Genomic DNA, 22,428 nt, shown 5'->3' with positions numbered 1-22,428 from the left:
GATTAACATTGTTGCCATACCTCCCGTTCAGAGAGTTTACCGGGCTCTCTACGACTACGCAGCGCAGGACCACGACGAGGTGTCCTTCCGCGATGGTGATGTCATCGTCAACGCTCAGCCCATTGATGAGGGCTGGATGTACGGCACCGTTCAGAGGACCGGCAAATCAGGCATGCTCCCTGCCAACTACGTGGAGTGCTTCAACTAAGGGCCGCATCTCAATAGTCTTTAAGTGATTTCCTTTCCTCTCCCCTTGTCTCCTCTCCTCAATCAGCACTGATGTGAAAACAAAAAGATTGGATAGGTGGAAGGGATAAGGCGGACTGGATGCCTACTGGGAAATTGACTTCCACCAGTTCTTTTAATTTAATTTCAGTACAGTTGGAGGAGAGGAGATGAGGAAAGGAGGCCATTCTAGATTATTGAAATGCACCCAAGGGGCTAGCCTTACCATGGTTTGGTGGAGTCCTCTCCCCAAGTGTCTGTTTGAAGCTTGGTCCTGGAGGGCTACTGTACATGAGCAGAGATAAAGGAACTGGGTGGTGTTGTTCAGTTTGCTCTGTCTAGACTACAGACCCAAACTATCATAGCTACTGTACATTACCCGCTGAAAATGGTCATGGAAAAATGTATCATGTAATAATAAGTTTTGCTTTTGGTTTAATTTAAAGCATTGGTGGCTTGTCCCACCTGAACAGTTAATGAAAAATATATATATAGTTCAATCAGAGAATTGTAACCCTCAAATAGACATTTAGCAGATAAAAAATGACCTATTCAATGGAATACATTTACCACTTTCCGGGAGAAATTGAAAACATCATGATTCCCACACTAGAAGCCACATTTGAATTTGTTAAGCAGTTTATTTTAGTTTCACACAAACGTTGTGTTGACTTCATGATTCCAAACGTGCATTCTTGCAGCACAAGAACAATAATGTTTTCGACTTATCCTGGAAAAGCGGTTAGTGGGTTTGCTTGAATAGCACCCCACCCAGTCCTCCAGCACCGGAATAGGGAGGGACCCGCTTTCTTCTTGTACTCCTTTGTATTTCAATTATTATATTTTGCATTTGGACATCAATACTAACCTTGTTTCATGTACAAATTAGGGGAGAGGGAGTGAAGGAGAAATGAACTTTTCAGGACAATCCTGAGTGATTGCCAGACAGTCAGCTGTTTAGCTTATATCATTAACACGCTGCTTCATTCTGTTTGTCTGATGACATAAGGGTTTCAACCAGCTCCACAAGTAAATATAGTTGATACAAACTATAATCGAGTCACACCATCTCACCTCTTGCTTTGAGTTCAGTGGAGTGTTTACATCTCATATACCAGTTTATCCTCACATAGGCTTGAATTAGATTATGTCCTCTTAATTTAGCGCTAACTAGCAACATGGTTGTCATATGTTGCCATGTAAACAGTGTCAAGTAAGAATGGTATATGAAGTTGGATTGTAAATCTTAAGATTTCGAAACTATTGTGAACACTTTTTATTCATAAGCTCCTATAAAGAAAACACTAATGACAGTACACTCTTGGAAAAAAAGGGCTCCAAAAGGGTTCTTCGGCTTTCCCAATAGGAGAACCCTTTTTGGTTCCAGGTAGAACCCTTTTTGGTTCCAGGCAGAAATCTTTTGGGTTCCATGTAGAACACTCTGTGGAAAGGGTTCTACCTGGAACCAAAAAGAGTTCTTCAAAGGGCTCTCCTATGTTGCCAGCCAAAGAACCCTTATTGGTTCTAGATAGCACCTTTTCTTCTAAGAGTATACATGTATTTGTGCATGTTATAAATGGTTTATAATATCTTAAGGCGTGCAAAATCCATGCACACTATTGTGACCTTTCAAGGACTTCATTTCTGGGTACATGGTAGCTGGGGATTCTATCTCTTTACCGTGGTTTTACATTTTTACATTTTTTTACATTTTAGTCATTTAGCAGACGCTCTTATCCAGAGCGACTTACAGTAGTGAATGCATACATTTAATTTTTTTCTGTGCTGGCCCCCCGTGGGAACATTTTGTACATTACATTTTATTACTGGAAGTGGTAACAAATGAAAATGTTGTGAAATGCTAATATTTATTGGCCTTTAAGAGACAATAACGGAACAGCAAGAAACATCAAGCTTGGTGTGTTGCTGATACAATTTATAAAGCCTTTTTTGTCCAAAGGTTTTTGCTTCTAGTAGTTCCATTTTTTTTAAATGTCTCTTTTAAAAAATGTTTACTCAGTTTGTACGCCAACACCGAGTTTATTGAGGTGTCACTTTTTCCTCAGTTAACCATTTGTTACATTTTTGGGGTCATTAATTGCAGTGTGTCACGAGAGAAAAATAAAAACGCTTTGTCGACAATGATTTTGTAATTGGTTCATTCAAACACCTTTTGACAAGCTACAGAGGATTTTACATTTAACAATACCACCATTTGTTTAAGGTTATTGTGCATAAATGTTGGTTGTAGCATGACTTATTATATATCTTACTATATCTAGTATATTGACAGCTAAGTGCAAAGATCACAGCAGGCACTGATGATGCATCATAATTGACGCATCACAATGACATACAGCAACATTGCATCATCATTTCTAGGAAGTCGGGGCAGGAGGAGGACAGGAAGAGCAGGTTATTCAGCAGTCTGACTATTCAGCAGCCTGATGGTCTGGGGGTAGAAGCTATGAAGCTAGGGTTGTGGTTGAGGCTAGGGTTAGGGTTAGAGATGAACCAGGATGTGGACATGAAGCTAGGGTCAGGGTTGTGTATGGAGCTAGGGTTAGAATTGAACCTGGATGTGGACATGAAGCTAGGGTTAGGGTTGTGGATGGAGCTAGGGTTAGAATTGAACCTGGATGTGGACATGAAGCTAGGGTTAGGGTTGTGGTTGGAGCTAGGGTTAGAGTTGAACCTGGATGTGGACAGGAAGCTAGGGTTAGTGTTGTGGATGGAGCTAGGGTTAGAGTTGAACCTGGATGTGGACATGAAGCTAGTGTTAGGGTTGTGGATGGAGCTAGGGTTAGAATTGAACCTGGATGTGGACCTGAAGCTAGGGTTAGGGTTGAACCTGGATGTGGACATGAAGCTAGGGTTAGGGTTGTGGATGGAGCTAGGGTTAGAATTGAACCTGGATGTGTGCATGAAATTAGGGTTAGGCTTGAACCGGGATGTGGACCGGAAGCTAGGGTTAGTGGTATAATACACCCTGGTTGTGTTTAGGCGTCAAACAGAAGAAAACCTGAAACAGGGAGGAACTACCTTGACTTGTTCAATAGCAAACGTTCCTTTTCGTTTTCTGTATGTTCTCAGTAATTTTGTTCACTCATCAGTCTGATTTACTTCATGAGCTAGAAAGTGATCATTCCTCAATAGCCTAGATAAGTAGGTCTTTATATCTTTCAACCCCATAAACTGTCCACAGATGCGAACGACTGTGACAGATTTGGTTTGCCATGCCCTTGTTCATGACCCCCCCCTGTCCTTGGCGATGACCAATCCAAAGACAGCATGCAGCATTTCCTGTGGCGTGAGCTTCTGTATGTGTCGGACAAAATCGCCCCACCAGCGCCAGGTGAGCCACTGTCTGGCCGAGTACGAACGGGCGCTGAGTCGGCTGGAGTTGGAGAACGTCCAGCTGAGGTATATGGAGTCGGACTTGCTAGAGAGGGCCGAGGTCAGCGAGAGAGGCCTCAGGCTGGCCAGGGAGAGCTGCCACCACAAGGACCAGGAGATCCACGACCTGAGAGAGGCCAACTGGGTCCTGGCTCTCACCACCGACAGGCTGAGAAAGGCCTGCCGGGAGAAGGAGAGTTGTCTGGTGGATTGCCAGAACAAGCAGAGTAGGAAGCCTGGGAGGATGTTACCGTTCGTGGAGGAAGGGGAGAGGAGGTCATTGCTGGGCCATGGAAATAAGGGAGGTGAGGGAAGTGAGGAATGTGCTATGCAGCCTCCAAAATCAGTGGAGGAGAAAGGCTTTCTGGATGATGGTCCTGTGTGGCTCAGTTGGTAGAGCATGGTGTTTGTAACGCCAGGGTTGTGGGTTCGATTCCCACGGGGGACCAGTACGGAGAAAAAAATATATGAAATGTATGCATTCACTACTGCAAGCCGCTCTGGATAAGAGTGTCTGCTAAATGAGTAAAATGTAAGGGGGTGGGTGAGAAGGTGGAGCTCTACAGCAACTCTATAGCAGACTACAGTCTTTACCTACATCTCAAAGGGAGTGGAGGGGATCTGTGCTTTGAGATGCAGCTTCCCTTGAGTTCAGAGGGGCCAGGTGTGGCTCAAGTGTGCCTTCTTCTAAGACAACTGAAGTCTACAGTCCGGGTAAGACTGATGCAGGCAGGAACCAAGCCATCTGGAACTTTGGTGCCAGTCTGGAGAAATTGCATAAAATATTGAAAGGAGGAGAGATAGACGATGAAGTGGAATATGTGATTAAGAATGATCAGAAAGGCTCTCCATGCACTAAAGACAGTATGGAGGAAGAAGCAGAAGAACTTGAGGAGGCTGAATTCATTGAAGAGGACTTTGTTAAGGTCTGTAGGCCTATTCATTCATCCATTATCCCTCCCATCATACATTTGAGCAAATGATCCATCTCTTACTACATCCTCTTTCTCCATAGGCTGTTGAAGTGGACGACAGCTGTGAAACACTGTGACTGCAGAAATAACTGTTTTTGAAGACATGCAGAGAAAGATGTCTTTCTTGACTCATTTGAACACCATCTTACTTCACTTCCACTTTACAACCCGGGAGTGTACTATAAAGGTCAAGTCACACGTCTAAATGCCTCTGTGTACTATTTGATAGGAAATGTGATGTATTTATTTGTTTTAAAGAAATGTAGGCTTACAAAATGAAGATATCTATCCACTTTCTCTCACAAAAAGTAAATTCAGGTAAATCCCTTCAGATGTGATGACGTTGTGTATACAGTACCAGTCAAAAGTTTGGACACACCTACTCATTCAAGGGTTTTTCTTTATTTTTATTATTTTCCATATTGTAGAATAATGGTGAAGACATCAAAACTATGAAATAACACATATGGAATCATGTAATAACTAAAAAAGTGTCAAACAAATAAAAATATATTTTATATCTGAGAATCTTCAAAGTAACCACCCTTTGCCTTGATGACTGCTTTGCACACTCTTGGTATTCTCTCAACCAGCTTCCCCTGGAATGCTTTTCCAACAGTCTTGAAGGAGTTCCCACATATGCTGAGCACTTGTTGGCTGCTTTTCCTTCACTCTGCAGTCCAACTTACCCAAAACCATCTCAATTGGGTTGAGGTCGGGTGATTGTGGAGGCCAGGTCATCTGATTCAGCACTCCAGCACTCTCCTTCTTGGTCAAATAGCCCTTACACAGCCTGGAGGTGTGTTGGGTCATTGTCCTGTTGAAAAACAAATGAAAGTCCCACTAAGCACAAACCAGATGGGATGGCGTATCACTGCAGAATACTGTGGTAGCCATGCAGTATGGCTGGTGGCATTGTCACGCTGGAGGGTCATGTCAGGATGGGTCTGCAAGAAGGGTAACACATGAGGGAGGAGGATGTCTTCCCTGTAACGCACAGCGTTGAGATTGCCTGCAATGACAACAAGCTCAGTCCAATGATGCTGTGACACACTGCCCCAGACCATGACTGACCCTCCACCTCCAAATCGATCCCGCTCCAGAGTACAGGCCTCGGTGTAACGCTCATTCCTTCGACGATAAACGTGAATCCGACCATCACCCCTGGTGAGACAAAACCGCGACTCATCAGTGAGGAGCACTTTTTGCCAGTCCTGTCTGGTCCAGCGACGGTGGGTTTGTGCCCATAGGCGACGTTGTTGCCGGTGATGTCTGGTGAGGACCTGCCTTACAACAGGCCTACAAGCCCTATGTCCAGCCTCTCTCGGCCTATTGCGGACAGTCTGAGCACTGATGGAGGGATTGTGCATTCCTGGTGTACCTCGGGCAGTTGTTGTTGCCATCCTGTACCTGTCCCGCAGGTGTTATGTTCGGATGTACCGATCCTGTGCAGGTGTTGTTACACATGGTCTGCCACTGCGAGGATGATCAGCTGTCCGTCCTGTCTCCCTGTAGCGCTGTCTTAGGCGTCTCACAGTACGGACATTGCAATTTATTGCCCTGGCCACATCTGCAGTCCTCATGCCTCCTTGCAGCATGCCTAAGTCACATTCACGCAGATGAGCAGGGACCCTGAGTCAGTAGAAAGGCCTCTTTAGTGTCCTAAGTTTTCATAACTGTGACCTTAATTGCCTACCGTCCGTAAGCTGTTAGTGTCTTAACGACCGTTCCACAGGTGCATGTTTATTAATTGTTTATGGTTCATTGAACAAGCATGGGAAACAGTGTTTAAACCCTTTACAATGAAGATCTGTGAAGTTATTTTGACATTTTTACAAATTATCTTTGAAAAACAGGGTCCTGAAAAAGGGACGTTTCTTTTTTGCTGAGTTTATGTTCCAGTAAGATTGGATTTTTAGCATTTATAGCAATGGTTATCAAATGTACTGCAGTGATGGATTTTAGTCACAGAAAATTGAGGTTGTGGTGGCAGCTGCAGAGAGGTATTTGGGTGTGCGAGACTTGACATGAGTTTTATTTTTTTAACCAGGCAAGTCAGTTAAGAACAAATTCTTATTTACAATGACGGCCTACCCCGGCCAAACCCTAACCCAGACGATGCTGGGCCAATTGTGCACCGACCTATGGGACTCCCAATCCTGGCTGGTTGTGATACAACCTGGAATCAAACCAAGGTCTGTAGTGACACCTCTAGCACTGAGATGCATTGCCTTAAACCGCTGCGCCACTCGGGTGGTAGTGGTGTCCCATCCTTTCAGGTTGTTGTCCTGAGGTAGGACTAAATATATTTAAATAGTGGAGTAGGGTGGTGTACTTTTTTGTTGCTGTGAGTGTTAGTGTTAGATGGTAGGGTATTTGTTTATTTATTTTTTCAAGAAAAGTACAAGGGAGTTGTACTCGAGTCTAGTAGGTGGCAGTAATGCACGTTTATTGGATGCCAACCGCCGTTAAACCTAATCGAAGAAGAAGTAGCAGCTAGGCTTCAGGGAATCCATACGTTTCCTAGTGAAGGAGGTGATTTCACATCAAAATGATGACATTTCTTCCTAAACTGCTTTTGCTAGTATTACTAGCTTTCCCGGCAACGATTATCATGAAAGGTGAGTCTATCGAACTGGAATTAGGGTTGACTAGCTGAATTGAAACAACCTTGGCTATTACAGTTAACGTTAGCTTTATGGAAAGCCACTGTCTGACAGTGTCCCAAGCGCATTTTGACATGTGCAAATATTATTTTCTGCTAGTACGGCATTGTAGCTACTGTCCTTCTCAAATAACAGTTTTGTCTGTTTCGATACTGGGCTACACGTTTTAGTACCTATTCATTTCAAATGTAATTTAATAGTGATTCTTGCTCAGTCAAAAGTGGAAGCTTCGGTAACTACAGTAGCTAGACTGACGTGTCCTTACCAGCCAGCTTGCGGCTAGCTGTCATTTATGTAGCTAGCTATCTAGGTTGTTAATTTGTATCTACACCATCACCTAGTTAAATTGATTTATGTTGTGTTGATCGTCTTTAATCTAACTATCTATCCGTGTGCTCTTTGGTGGAAGGTGTCTAGCTAGTAGTAGTGCTAACTAGTAGTTAACGTTGTCGATAATGAACAAAATTAGAAACGCAACATTTTCAAAGATTTCAATGAGTTACAGTTCATATAAGGCAATAAGTCAGTTGAAATACATTAATTAGGCCATAATCTATGGATTTCACATGGGAATACCGATGTGCATCCGTTGGTCACATACCTTTTTTTTTTTTCTTTAAGGTAGGGCATGGATCAGAGAACCAGTCAGTATCTGGTGTGACCACCATTTGCCTCATGCAGCGCGACACATCTCCTTCACTTAGTTGATCAGGCTGTTGATTGTGGCCTGTGGAATGTTGTCCCACTCTTCATTGGCTGTGCTAAGTTACTGGATATTGTTGGGAACTGGAACACACGGTCTTAAACGTTGATCCAGAGCATCCCAAACATGCTCAATGGGTGACATGTCTGAGTATGCAGGCCATGGAAGAACTGCAACATTTTCAGCTTCCAGGAATTGTGTACAGATCCTTGCGACATGGGGTCCTGCATTATCATGCTGAAACATGAGGTGATGGCGGCAGATGAATGGCATGACAATGGGCCTCAGGATCTCATCACAGTATCTCTGTGCATTGAAATTGCCATCGATAAAATGCAATTGTGTTCGTTGTCCATAGCTTATGCCTGCCCATCCAATAACCATATTGCCACCAACGTTCACATCAGCAAACCGCTTGCCCACACAACACCATACACGTGATCTGCGGTTGTGAGGCCAGTTGGACGTACTACCAAATTCTCTTAAACGACGGCTGCGGCTTGTGGTAGAGAAATTAACAGTACGTTCTCTGGCGACAGCTCTGGTGGACATTCCTGCAGTCAGCATGCCAATTGCACACTCCCTTAACTTGAGACATATGTGGCGTTGGGTGACCCAACTGCACATTTTAGTGGCTTTTATGGTCCCTAGCGCAAGGTGCACCTGTGTAATGATTATGCTGTTTAATGAGCTTCTTGATATGCCACACCTGACAAATGGATGGATTATCTTGGCAAAGGAGAAATGCTCATTAACAGGGATGTATCAATCAATTTGTGCACCAAGTTTTTGAGAAATGTAGCTTTTTCTGCATTTGTAAAAGTGGACCAAGACTTTACATGTTTCTTTTTTTTCTTCTTTTTTTTCAGTATATTAATAGTCTGATTTAATCAACAAATACGGTAGTCAGATTAAAAAGGTTAAAGGTACAAGACTTTGTACATATCTGGCTATGTTGACAAAATCACTATATATCCCATTGAGCCAAGAGGGGAGAGGCTACCTGTTTTCACAGTTCCAAGACCTGTCAGATACGTCCAGCTAACCCTACGCCAATGATGCTGGTGCATCTCCAAACTGAACTTAAGTAGCAATGATATCCTTCGCCACCATTGTCTGACGACACGACAGATGGCTTGAACCCGTCATGACTATTCCACAAACAAATCATTTAAGTTTCTTTCTAGAAAATGTCTTGTTTACATGATTGTATGAAAAAGGAGTTTTGAAGTTGAGGGTGCAGTATTTATGGAGTTTGGCAATGAGGATGAAAAACTAGCATAGTTCAGCTAGTTTATCCAGGGAAAACAAACTTGGACTGAATATAGCTGGGTGCACATGAACACTAGACTAATTCAGGATTATAGTTTTTATGCCCTGATATCAGGAGCTGGCAGCAAAGTTTTGATGAAACGATTCAGACTGAAACTAATACATCAGATGACAAATATTTGAGAGCGAATCGATATACACTGCTCAAAAAAAATAAAGGGAACACTTAAACAACACAATGTAACTCCAAGTCAATCACACTTCTGTGAAATCAAACTGTCCACTTAGGAAGCAACACTGATTGACAATACATTTCACATGCTGTTGTGCAAATGGAATAGACAACAGGTGGAAATTATAGGCAATTAGCAAGACACCCCCAATAAAGGAGTGGTTCTGCAGGTGGGGACCACAGACCACTTCTCAGTTCCAATGCTTCCTGGCTGATGTTTTGGTCACTTTTGAATGCTGGCGGTCCTTCACTCTAGTGGTAGCATGAGACGGAGTCTACAACCCACACAAGTGGCTCAGGTAGTGCAGCTCATCCAGGATGGCACATCAATGCGAGCTGTGGCAAGAAGGTTTGCTGTGTCTGTCAGTGTAGTGTCCAGAGCATGGAGGCGCTACCAGGAGACAGGCCAGTACATCAGGAGACTTGGAGGAGGCCGTAGGAGGACAACAACCCAGCAGCAGGACCGCTACCTCCGCCTTTGTGTAAGGAGGAGCAGGAGAAGCACTGCCAGAGCCCTGCAAAATGACCTCCAGCAGGCCACAAATGTGCATGTGTCTGCTCAAACGGTCAGAAACAGACTCCATGAGGGTGGTATGAGGGCCCGACGTCCACAGGTGGGGGTTGTGCTTACAGCCCAACACCGTGCAGGACGTTTGGCATTTGCCAGAGAACGCCAAGATTGGCAAATTCGCCACTGGCGCCCTGTGCTCTTCACAGATGAAAGCAGGTTCACACTGAGCACGTGACAGACGTGACAGAGTCTGGAGACGCCGTGGAGAACGTTCTGCTGCCTGCAACATCCTCCAGCATGACCGGTTTGGCGGTAGGTCAGTCATGGTGTGGGGTGGCATTTCTTTGGGGGGCCGCACAGCCCTCCATGTGCTCGCCAGAGGTAGCCTGACTGCCATTAGGTACCGAGATGAGATCCTCCAACCCCTTGTGAGACCATATGCTGGTGCAGTTGGCCCTGGGTTCCTCCTAATGCAAGACAATACTAGACCTCATGTGGCTGGAGTGTCAGCAGTTCCTGCAAGAGGAAGGCATTGATGCTATGGACTGGCCCGCCCGTTCCCCAGACCTGAATCCAATTGAGCACATCTGGGACATCATGTCTCGCTCCATCCACCAACGCCACGTTGCACCACAGACTGTCGAGGAGTTGGCGGATGCTTTAGTCCAGGTCTGGGAGGAGATCCCTCAGGAGACCATCCGCCACCTCATCAGGAGCATGCCCAGGCGTTGTAGGGAGGTCATACAGGCACGTGTAGGCCACACACACTACTGCGCCTCATTTTGACTTGTTTTAAGGACATTACATCAAAGTTGGAATAGCCTGTAGTGTGGTTTTCCACTTTAATTTTGAGTGTGACTCCAAATCCAGACCTCCATGGGTTGATAAATTGGATTTCCATTGATTATTTTTGTGTGATTTTTGTCAGCACATTCAACTATGTAAAGAAAAAAGTATTTAATAAGATTATTTCTTTCATTCAGATCTAGGATGTGATGTTTAAGTGTTCCCTTTATTTTTTTTGAGCAGTATATAAACCCAAAACCAGCTGTATCTGCCAATAGTAAAACAACGCTTAAAACGATGTTTGAGTGAACCTGAATCCAGAAAATGTATAGTGAAGTCGCTTCTAGACACTGTAGACTCAAATGTATTTATATAGCCCTTCTTACATCAACTGATATCTCAAAGTGCTGTACAGAAACCCAGCCTAAAACCCCAAACAGCAAGCAATGCAGGTGTAGAAGCACGGTGGCTAGGAAAAACTCCCTAGAAAGGCCAAAACCTACGAAGAAACCGGGTGGAGATTATAACAGAACATGGCCAAGATGTTCAAATTTTCATAAATGACCAGCATGGTCAAATAATAATAATCACAGTAGTTGTCGAGGGTGCAACACGTCAGCACCTCGAGTAAATGTCAGTTGGCTTTTCATAGCCGATCATTGAGAGTATCTCTACCGCTCCTGCTGTCTCTAGAGAGTTGAAAACAGCAGGTCTGGGACAGGTAGCACGTCCGGTGAACAGGTCAGGGTTCCATAGCCGCAGGCAGAACAGTTGAAACTGGAGCAGCAGCACGGCCAGGTGGACTGGGGACAGCAAGGAGTCATCATGTCAGGTAGTCCTGAGGCATGGTCCTATGGCTCAGGTCCTCCGAGAGAGACAAAGAGAGAATTAGAGAGAGCATACTTAAATTCACACAGGACACCGGATAAGACAGGAGAAATACTCCAGATATAACAGACTGACGCTAGCCCCTCGACACACAAACTACTGCAGCATAAATACTGGAGGCTGAGACAGGAGAGGTCAGGAGACACTGTGGCCCCATCCGATGATACCCCCAGACAGGGCCAAACAGGAAGGATATAACCCCACCCACTTTGCCAAAGCACAGCCCCCACACCACTAGAGGGATATCTTCAACCACCAACTTACCATCCTGAGACAAGGCCGAGTATTGCCCACAAAGATCTCCGCCACGGCACAACCCAAGGGGGGGCGCCAACCCAGACAGGAAGACCACGTTAGTGACTCAACCCACTCAAGTGACGCACCCCTCCTAGGGACGGCATGGAAGAACCCCAATAAGCCAGTGACTCAGCCCCTGTAATAGGGTTAGAGGCAGAGAATCCCAGTGGAGAGAGGAGAACTGGCCAGGCAGAGACACGAAGGGCGGTTCGTTGCTCCAGAGCCTTTCCATTCACCTTCACAATCCTGGGCCAGACTACACTACACTGAAGAGATGAGTCTTCAGTAAAGACTTAAAGGTTGAGACCGAGTCTTTATCTCTCACATGGGTAGGCAGACCATTCCATAAAAATGGAGCTCTATAGGAGAAAGCCCTACCTCCAGCCGTTTGCTTAGAAATTCTAGGGACAATTAGGAGGCCTGCGTCTTGTGACCGTAGCGTACGTATAGGTATGTACGGCAGGACCAAATCGGAAAGATTGGTAGGAGCAAGCCCATTTAATGCTTTGTAGGTTAGCAGTAAAACCTTGAAATCAGCCCTTGCCTTAACAGGAAGCCAGTGTAGGGAGGCTAGCACTGGAGTAATATGATACATTTTTTTGGTTCTAGTCAGGATTCTAGCAGCCGTATTTAGCACTAACTGAAGTTTATTTAGTGCTTTATCCGGGTAGCCGGAAAGTAGAGCATTGCAGTAGTCCAGCCTAGAAGTAACAAAAGCATGGATTAATTTTTCTGCATCATTTGTGGACAGAAAGTTTCAGATTTTTGCAATGTTACGTAGATGGAAAAAAGCTGCCCTTGAAACAGTCTTGATATGTTCTTCAAAAGAGAGATCAGGGTCCAGAGTAACGCCGAGGTCCTTCACAGTTTTATTTGAGACGACTGTACAACCATCAAGATTAATTGTCAGATTTAACAGAAGATCTCTTTGTTTCTTGGGACCTAGAACAAGCATCTCTGTTTTGTCCGAGTTTAAAAAGTCAAATGACATCCCCAAGAGGTAAAATATATAGTGAAAACAATAGAAACAAACGGAACCTTGAGGAACACCGAAATTTACAGTTGATTTGTCAGAGGACAAACCATTCAGAGACAAACTGATATCTTTCCAACAGATAAGATCTAAACCAGACCAGAACTTGTCTGTGTAGACAAATTTGGGTTTCCAATCTCTCCAAAAGAATGTGGTGATCGATGGTATCAAAAGCAGCACTAAGATCTAGGAGCACGAGAACAGATGCGGAGACGCTGACACCATTAAAAGGTAATTTACCACCTTCACAAGTGCGGTCTCAGTGCTATGATGGGGTCTAAAACCAGACTGAAGCGTTTCGTATACATTGTTTGTCTTCAGGAAGGCAGTGAGTTGCTGCGCAACAGCTTTTTCTAAAAATTTTGAGAGGAATGGAAGGTTCGATATAGACTGATTTTAGTTTTTTGTATTTTCTGGGTCAAGGTTTGGCTTTTTCAAGAGAGGCTTTATTACTGCCACTTTTAGTGAGTTTGGTACACATCCGGTGGCTAGAGAGACGTTTATTATGTTCAACATAGGAGGGCCAAGCACAGGAAGCAGCTCTTTCAATAGTTTAGTTGGAATAGGGTCCAGTATGCAGCTTGAAGGTTTAGAGGCCATGATTATTTTGATCATTGTGTCAAGAGATATAGTACTAAAACATGTTAGTGTCTCCCTTGATCCTAGGTCCTGGCAGAGTTGTGCAGACTCAGGACAACAGAGCTTTGGAGGAATACGCAGATTTAAAGAGGAGTCTGTCATTTGCTTTCTAATGATCATGATCTTTTCCTCAAAGAAGTTCATGAATTTATTACTGCTGAAGTGAAAGCCATCCTCTCTTGGGGAATGCTGCTTTTTAGTTAGCTTTGCGACAGTATCAAAAATAAATGTTGGATTGTTCTTATTTTCCTCAATTAAGTTGGAAAAATAGGATGATCGAGCAGCAGTGAGGGCTCTTTGATACTGCACGGTACTGTCTTTCCAAGCTAGTCGGAAGACTTCCAGTTTGGTGTGGCGCCATTTCCGTTCCAATTTTTTGGAAGCTTGCTTCAGAGCTCGTGTATTTTCTGTATACCAGGGAGCTAGTTTCTTAGGACAGATGTTTTTAGTTTTTAGGGGTGCAACTGCATCTAGGGTATTGCGCAAAGTTAAATTGAGTTCCTCAGTTAGGTGGTTAACTGATTTTTGTCCTCTGATGTCCTAAAATGGTGGTCCGATAGTCCAGGATTATAAGGAAAAACATTAAGATCCACAACATTTATTCCATGGGACAAAACTAGGTCCAGAGTATGACTGTGGCAGTGAGTAGGTCCAGAGACATGTTGGACAAAACCCACTGAGTCGATGATGGCTCCGAAAGCCTTTTGGAGTGGGTCTGTGGACTTTTCCATGTGAATATTAAAGTCACCAAAAATTTGAATATTATCTGCTGTGACTACAATGTCCAATAGGAATTCAGGGAACTCAGTGAGGAACGCTGTATATGGACCAGGAGGCCTGTAAACAGTAGCTATAAAAGTGAGTGAGTAGGCTGCATAGATTATGACTAGAAGCTCAAAAGACGAAAACGTCATTTTTTTTAATTTTTTTTGTAAATTGAAATTTGCTATCGTAAATGTTAGCAACACCTCCGCCTTTGCGGGATGCACGGGGGATATGGTCACTAGTGTAACCAGGAGGTGAGGCCTCATTTAACACAGTAAATTCATTCATGCTTAAGCCATGTTTCAGTCAGGCCAATCACATCAAGATTATGATCAGTGATTAGTTCATTGACTATAACTGCCTTTGAAGTGAGGGATCTAACATTAAGTAGCCCTATTTTGAGATGTGAGGTATCACGATCTCTTTCAATAATGGCAGGAATGGAGGAGGTCTTTATTCTAGTGAGATTGCTAAGGCGAACACCGCCATGTTTAGTTTTGCCCAACCTAGGTCGAGGCACAGACACGGTCTCAATGGGGATAGCTGAGCTGACTACACTGACTGTACTAGTTGCAGACTCCACTAAGCTGGCAGGCTGGCTAACAGCCTGCTGCCTGGCCTGCACCCTATTTCATTGTGGAGCTACGGGAGTTAGAGCCCTGTCTATGTTCCTAGATAAGATGAGAGCACCCCTCCAGCTAGGATGGAGTCCGTCACTCCTCAACAGGCCAGGCTTGGTCCTGTTTGTGGGTGAGTCCCAGAAAGAGGGCCAATTATCTACAAATTCTATCTTTTGAGAGGGGCAGAAAACAGTTTTCAACCAGTGATTGAGTTGTGAGACTGCCGTAGAGCTCATCACTCCCCCTAACCGGGAGGGGGCCAGAGAGAATTCCTCGATGCCGACACATCTTTCTAGCTGATTTACACGCTGAAGCTATGTTGCGCTTGGTGACCTCTGACTGTTTCATCCTAACATCGTTGGTGCCGACGTGGATAACAATATCCCTATACTCTCTACACTCGCCAGTTTTAGCTTTAGCCAGCACCGTCTTTAGATTAGCCTTAACGTCGGTAGCCCTGCCCCCTGGTAAACAGTGTATGATCGCTAGATGATTAGTTTTAAGTCTAATACTGCGGGTAATGGGGCTTGCAGCACAGCTATCCTCGCCGTAAGGCGATCGTTCTCCTGTATATTATGAGTACAGCGACTGCAATTAGAAGGCATCATGTTAATGTTACTACTTAGCTTCAGCTGTTGGAGGTCTTGACGAACCATGTCCAGATAAAGCGTCCGGAGTGAAAAAGTTGAGTGAGGGGAAAAACTAAAAATATAAACGGTAATTTAAAAGTAAAAACCGTAAAGTTGTCAGGTAGCAAAGTAAGGTTAGCAACAAAAACGCACAGCAGCATGTAAACAAATCTGCAAGTTGTGACCGGAAATGAATGTGCCTAGTCTTCATCTCCTGTCACTCAATTCACATCAAAAACCATGATTTCAACATGGGACAAGCAGCCCTCTATTTTTGGCAAAGCCTGAAAATCATATCTGTTCTTCTGACATTGTAGCCAGCAGTGTTTTGCTTGAGGGGTTCAACGTTAGAAGCTTGCGGTATGAGTTATTTGATAATTCAATTAATTTTGCTAGGCCTAAAACCTGTGACTGTAATGAACACAAGATTTGTTCAACCTCCGTTTTAATCCCTTGATAAGATATTAGCTATGTAGCTAAACGCCCTTGCTGCAGCCATGGTAGGTCTGGTGATGTGAACATAATAATAGGATTCATTTTGACTCAGTGACTTCTCTAACTCAAGTTAGTTTTCACAAAATTAGATTTTGTGAGATTTCAAATTGGATGTATTTCCTTACAATCAATGCAGGGCCATTGGTGGCAGCCCAGGATGCTACTGAGGATGAGGAGGCAGCTGATGAAGATGCTGTGGAGGATGTTGATGTGAACGATGAAGATGACGAGGCCGAAGTTGAAGATGATGAAAATACGGAATTGGTAAGAGATTAGGCTACTTTTGTCTGCCTCCCGAGGCCTTTTTGTGTGTAATAATTTTTTTTTAAATTAACGCAAAGTCTCTTTTGTATATTTTAGACGGAAGAAAAAGAGGAAGAGGAGGAGGAAGCCGTAGGAGGAGATGTGAAAGCCTCCCCCAATGCTGACACCACCATCCTCTTCGTCAAGGGAGATGGTAGGAGTATAGGCACTGACTAGGGCTTGTCTCAACATATCTGCATGTTGAATTTTGCACATAATCTCCTCATAATTGTTTTGAACTGCTTGTTTTCACTTCAATTCTAAGACTATGACATGTATTTGTAGATGGATTAATTTAGCGACGATGCTTAGGATATACGTTTCAACCTCAATTTTTATTTGTGCATTTATTGCACATTGCACTGAACAAATGTCTGCTCAATTACTTGAATGAAAAGGAATTAATCTGATTCTGACAAGCCTGAGTGCTTCAAATTCACATTTAAAGCCACCACTCCTACTCTTCTGTTGCTCTTTCTCCTGTCTTTTGCCTTCAGACTTCCCAGCCAACGACATTGTGAAGTTCCTGATGGGCTTTACCAACAAAGGCAGCGACAACTTTGTGGTGGAGTCGCTGGACGCATCCTTCCGCTACCCGCAGGACTTCCAGTTTTACATCCAGAACTTCACAGCCCTGCAGCTGGGCGTAGTGGTGCCTGCCGGGCGCCAGGCCACGTTTGAGTACTCTTTCATCCCCGCCGAGCCCATGGGCGGGCGCCCCTTCGGCCTGGTTATCAACCTCAACTACAAGGACAGTAACGTAAGTGGGCCTTGGCTCTTGTCTTTCCTTTGCTTGTGAGGTTGCACTTTCATATGAAATGGGGAAAGATGAAAGATAGTTCACCAGCTGGAGGTGATATCTGAGCCTCTCCCTTGCGCCTCTCTCAGGGTAACTTGTTCCAGGATGCTGTGTTCAACCAGACCGTGACCATCACCGAGAGAGAGGACGCACTGGACGGAGAGACGTAAGTGAGACTAGATGGGCTAGCCCTCTGTTGGAAGACGGTCAGAAGGGCTAAATGAAACCATATTGGGGATGGCTGCCAAACAAATAGCCGCCACACCTGGTGTCTTAACTCCTCTCTGTCTTCTGTATCTCTAGGATCTTCATGTATGTGTTCCTGTCTGGATTGGGTCTGCTGGTGGTGGTAGGCCTTCATCAGCTGCTAGAGTCCAGAAAGGTAAAGCTTCAAAGCCGACACCACTGAATGCAGAAGAATAATTAATTAAAGCTGCACTATGTAACTTTTTGGGTGACCTGACCAAATTCAGATAGAAATTAGTTGTAGTTCTGTCATTCTCATTGAAAGCGGGTCTAAGAAGCGGTAGATCTGTTGTATGTGTGCTTTTTCTATGCTTCCCATTCTTAAGTTTTGTTTTTGCGTCTTCAACTATTAGAATTTTAGCAACTAGGAAGTGGCAGAGTAATTTCTGCGTAGTGCACCTTTAAGCATATTTTTCCTTTATGTGTGTGCTTTCCTTGTTTTTACAAGAGTGATACGAAGACCGAAAGATATGTACTTTCGATAGTTTTGCTGAAGCAATGCACCATGACAAGATTTACATAGAATGTTGGTAGATGAGCAGTCCAGAGGGAAAGGAATTAGGAGATGCCTCTTCACATTCAACAGTGGGACTCTCCCAGTTCAGATGATTGTCAGTTGATGAGTCAATGTCCTTCTTTCAGGTTGAACACAGTGAGAGTCAGAAAAGGATTCGAGCTAGTACCACTACTTTTCTGAGGAACATGGAGGTAGACAGGGAAAGAGGCGGGTTCGGTTTCAGCTATTTTGTTGAAAAGCAAGAATGAAGGCAAAATGGATGTATGCTCCACCACCAATCACCACCACCACCAGTCACCACCACCAATCACCACTACTGGGAAATGAATGAATGAATGAATGAATGAATGAATAAAAGGGCTAGGGGAACAATGTTGAAAAGGCCATGGGTGTGGAAGATGGGTTTTGGGGATTGTGTTTCAATGTTGTATTGAGAAAGTTCAAGTGTCTAACCCACACTAGAACATTTCAGAAGACTGAGGGGGATAAAGAGTTAAGTTTGCAAGACAATTTTAAGGTTTTGTTTATGTAGAAGTCTAGTGAAAGTATAAGTTTCGCTTCCTCTTCAGTTCGGTCACTCTTGTGTTCTCCCCCACCCCGTGCAGAGGAGGCGGCCAGCTGCCAAGGTGGAGATGGGCACTTCTAGCCACAACGATGTGGACATGAGCTGGATTCCCCAGGAGACCCTTAACCAGATCAGTAAGTCCCCACCTCACCACTCACTCATTCAACATTATGCTAGCTAGTAGCCACAGGGGAGCTAGCTGTTTTATGCTAGCCATTAGCCACAGGACATTATGCTAGCTAGTAGCCACAGGGGAGCTAGCTGTTTTATGCTAGCCATTAGCCACAGGACATTATGCTAGCTAGTAGCCACAGGGGAGCTAACTGTTTTATGCTAGCCATTAGCCACAGGACATTATGCTAGCTAGTAGCCACAGGGGAGCTAGCTGTTCATGCTAGCCATTAGCCACCGGGGTGCCAGCACCTTCAAAAGCTGAGCCTAGGTTACTAACAGTGTAAAGTGAAATATATGGGTATATCTTAGATTGAGCTGCATAAGTGCATGGAAAAAAGCTTTTGAAGCTACAGTGTCAAATGAAATGCTTTTAAGAGGACTGAAGTGTAAGCACATCCTAGCTGCTATGCCCCATCCTTGCTGTGGTCCTCTTTCTATAGCCTACATGCTCTTCTATTGTGCAATCCCCTCTAGTTCACCAACTGCTGTCAGCTTTGTAACGTTGCAATGTTTCCATAGATGCTTGTTGTCAACTTTGGGGATATTTCACTTTTTTAGAATTCTCTCTGTTTGGCTGGTGTTTCAAAACAACCTGTTCTCTCTCTGGGCATGGGTTCATTCTCTTTTCTCTCTCTCCCTCTTTCCTTGCGTCTTCAGTGCAGAGTCGGCGAGGTGAGGCTTCCCTTTCTCTCAGGAGTGAGCGGTAGTAGTTTAGCAAAATGTTAAGTTTGCTCTAGTTGTAGACATAAAGAACGTATCTGTTTGACTCAACAGTGAATTCAATTAGCATATTCAGAAGTACTGATATCTCAATCATTGATTCATGTTAGTCTCTGTTGTAGCATCTATGGTCACTGACATCAATCCCTAGTCCCTAGACACTCCTCATAGGTCTGAAAGGGTCAATTTGATATAGACCTCAGCACCATATTTGCCTATGTGGAGTTTCTACCATAACTCATCCAATTCTTACAGATCTACAAGATGCGGCTAGGTGTTGATTTTAGACTGTGCCTATGCAAAAAGTATTTGTAAGATCTCCATATCTGATCCAAAGAGTGACATCTAAAAAGGACCTGCAAACCTTCCCTAAATCTCTCCTGTTGTTTCCCCAGACAAGGCTTCCCCCAGACGATCTCCCCGCAAGCGGACACAGAAGCGCTCTGCTGGTTCGGACGAGTGATGGGCCCCCACTGCCCAGTTCTGCCAGTCGCACCTGACGCAGCCGAGGAGAGGCAACAGCCTTCTCTCACCACAGAATCTCTTCACAAGAGGCCGGTTTCTACCGCTAAACTAGACGATAAATACCAAACGGACCCATTTAGTTTTTTGTCAAGGCGTTATTATCACAGGTATTAAACGATAGTGGGGGATGATACACTTCATGGTTTTTTCTTTTAGGTAATTTTTTTGGTTGCGACTGCCTTTCCTTTTTTGACCTGTGGATACCTTTTTGAGGCAGAATAGTGATTGTTGTTTTTGGTATCCCGGAGAGCCGTGATTACACACACCTTGTCTGTAAAAACATATATATATTTATATGTTTTGCACTGGTTAATATCTACACATTTGTGTTTCTGTCACATTATTCTCCTCTGCTGCTTCGTGGCACAGAGGATGGCCAGCTTCGAATCTTGTCATTTGAAGTGCACTGCAATGTTTGGCCATCTTTCACAGCTTGGATGATTCGGTGAAGACATGAGGACATGGTAAACGGGCTTCTTTTGTCCTCAATGTGCCTGTAAAAAAACATGTTTTGTGTCATTTACTGTAGATTTGCATTCTTTATATTCCAAGGCTCGATTTATTTCATCTACGCCTATGAATTCAGTATTTAATTTTAAATCTGAGGATCTGAATAAAGCACTGGTGTGTGTATGTTTACTGATGAGTGCCCTGCAATGCTAATTTAGTTTCCTGACTTGTCTGGGATAATTACTTGTGTGTTTTACAGGCACAGTACATTCACTACTGTACCACAAGGCCCCCCATTTCATAAACTTCTGAGAGGGGCTTTGGACTAACTGTTCGGCACTGACTGTCAAGGACTGTCAAATTTGTGAAAACAAATGTTTGCTATTAAATCTTCCACTCCCCCTCCCCCAACCGTCTTTCTGTTGTGTGATTCATGGAGCTTTTTAATGACCATTTGAGAATAGATGGATCCCAAAATATTTTTTTCCCCCTCTGTATATGAACTTGTAATGAAAACATATTGTAGCAACAAAAAAAAGAATTTTTACACTGCAGTATGAAAGTGTTCATTTTGGACACTGGTGCAGCTTGATGTAGAAAACAGAAAATGAAAGTGGAGATGTATGTGATATGTCTTTATTTACTGCAGTGTGAACTAATACATATATTGTCTTCACTCTTGCTGAACACTGTCAATGAATTCATTTAAGTAATTGATTTGTGTATAATGGGTAGAGCAATAACCGCACAGCCCGGGATTAAAACAAACAGAACTCTGCAGAAATTGCATTTAGTCAAACATAACCTTTTTAAAATGCAATGCGATGTCTGTGCATTGTAGTTTGTTTGAATCCTGGGCCTGTATCTACAAAGCATCTCATAGTACTGATCTAGGATCTGACCAGATAATCTTATTCATTATTATCCTTAGAGATACTTTTTGTAATATAGTGTATGTGGACATCTGCTCGTCGAACATCTCATTCCTAAATCATGGGCATTAATATGGAGTTGGTCGCCTCTTTACTGCGATAACAGCCTCCACTCTTCTCGGAAGGCTTTCCACTAGATGTTGGAACATTGTTGAGGGGACTTATGTCCATTCAGCCACGAGCATTAGTGAGGTCGGGCACTGATGTTGGTGTGCCAAGTCATCCCAAAGGTGTTCGATGGGGTTGAAGTCAGGGCCATTTAAGTTCTTCCTCACCGATCTCGATAAACCATTACTATTGAAAGTCAACTTTGGGTACGAAAAACGGTGCCTCCTCTTTCTATATTTTCTAACACAAATGGGGTTTCATTCTGGTCATGTGCGCCACGACAGCTAATGGTGCTTTCAATACAACTGGGAAAACTAATTCAAATCATGACGTCAATGATCTTCAGGTCGGAAAGTCGGGAGCTCTGGAAAGAAGACAGAGTTTCCAATTTAGTATTCCAAGTTGGAACAAAAATTTTCCCGTCATTTTTTTTTTGCGTTCCCAGTTGTTTTGAACGCACTGAAGTCGGGAGTCGTTGATTTCCGAGTTACCTGTAGTTTTGAACTCAGCATAAGCTAGCCACTATAGTTAGCCAGTAACGCCTCCAGTAGCACTACTGTACACTATATATACAAAAGTATGTGGACATCCCTTCAAATGAGTGGATTCTGCTATTTCAGCCACATGTATAAAATCGAGCACACCGACATGCAATCTCCATAGACAAACATTGGCAGTAGAATGTCCTTACTGAAGAGCTCAGTGACTTTCAACGGTGAACAAGTCAGTTTGTCAACTTTCGGTCTTGCTAGAACTGCCCCGGTCAACTGTAAACGCTGTTATTGTGACATGGAAACGTCTAGAAGCAACAACGGCTCAGCCACACAAGCTCACAGAACGGGACTGCCGAGTTCTGAAGTGTGTAGCATGTAAAAATCATCTGTCCTCGGTTGCAACACTCACTGCCGAGTTCCAAACTGCCTCTGGAAGTCAGCACAAGAACTGTTCGCCGGGCCGA

At 43.9% G+C, this 22,428-nt stretch overlaps 2 protein-coding genes and 1 non-coding gene across 6 annotated transcripts in view; all 3 read left to right on the top strand.

The window, feature by feature from the left end:
• LOC106579556 (LIM zinc-binding domain-containing Nebulette) overlaps positions 1–2,370 on the top strand; it is a 78,867-nt gene extending 76,497 nt beyond the window's left edge. For both annotated transcript variants that reach the window (XM_045702701.1, XM_014159582.2), the window contains one exon: positions 32–2,370. In XM_045702701.1, the coding sequence (XP_045558657.1) occupies positions 32–208 (177 nt within the window). In that variant the 3' untranslated portion in view covers positions 209–2,370. The remainder of the gene's footprint in view (positions 1–31) is intronic.
• A 1,624-nt stretch (positions 2,371–3,994) lies between these two features.
• trnat-ugu (transfer RNA threonine (anticodon UGU)) lies at positions 3,995–4,070 on the top strand. Its single transcript has one exon. It is a non-coding gene; the product is annotated as a tRNA-Thr (tRNA).
• Positions 4,071–6,950: 2,880 nt separating this feature from the next.
• Positions 6,951–20,841, top strand: LOC106579555 (translocon-associated protein subunit alpha). 3 transcript variants are annotated; one of them, XM_014159580.2, is made up of 9 exons: positions 6,951–7,216; positions 16,268–16,395; positions 16,492–16,588; positions 16,932–17,194; positions 17,323–17,399; positions 17,537–17,615; positions 18,602–18,695; positions 19,393–19,407; positions 19,851–20,841. In XM_014159580.2, exons 1-9 carry the CDS (start codon positions 7,147–7,149, stop codon positions 19,916–19,918), a joined length of 891 nt encoding a protein of 296 aa, XP_014015055.1. In that variant the 5' UTR covers positions 6,951–7,146; the 3' UTR covers positions 19,919–20,841. The 3 variants fall into 3 exon arrangements, with proteins under 3 accessions (XP_014015055.1, XP_014015054.2, XP_014015056.1); XM_014159581.2 differs by lacking the exon at positions 19,393–19,407 and having other exon boundaries at positions 6,952–7,216; XM_014159579.2 differs by lacking the exons at positions 18,602–18,695; positions 19,393–19,407; positions 19,851–20,841 and adding an exon at positions 18,122–18,524.
• Positions 20,842–22,428: the final 1,587 nt, after the last annotated feature.

Source organism: Salmo salar, chromosome ssa19 (genome assembly GCF_905237065.1).
Source record: "Salmo salar chromosome ssa19, Ssal_v3.1, whole genome shotgun sequence".
Classification (NCBI taxonomy): Eukaryota; Metazoa; Chordata; class Actinopteri; order Salmoniformes; family Salmonidae; genus Salmo; species Salmo salar.
This window is presented reverse-complemented; position numbering and strand designations above follow the sequence as displayed.

What these genes read in the sequence shown, in the direction of transcription:
- LOC106579555 (XM_014159580.2), top strand. Translation starts at nt 7,147, where the DNA reads ATGATGACATTTCTTCCTAAACTGCTTTTGCTAGTATTACTAGCTTTC. An exon ending in ATGATGAAAATACGGAATTG is followed by an intron (nt 16,396 to 16,491) that starts GTAAGAGATTAG and finishes TGTATATTTTAG; the next exon opens with ACGGAAGAAAAAGAGGAAGA. An exon ending in AGCTGCTAGAGTCCAGAAAG is followed by an intron (nt 17,616 to 18,601) that starts GTAAAGCTTCAA and finishes CACCCCGTGCAG; the next exon opens with AGGAGGCGGCCAGCTGCCAA.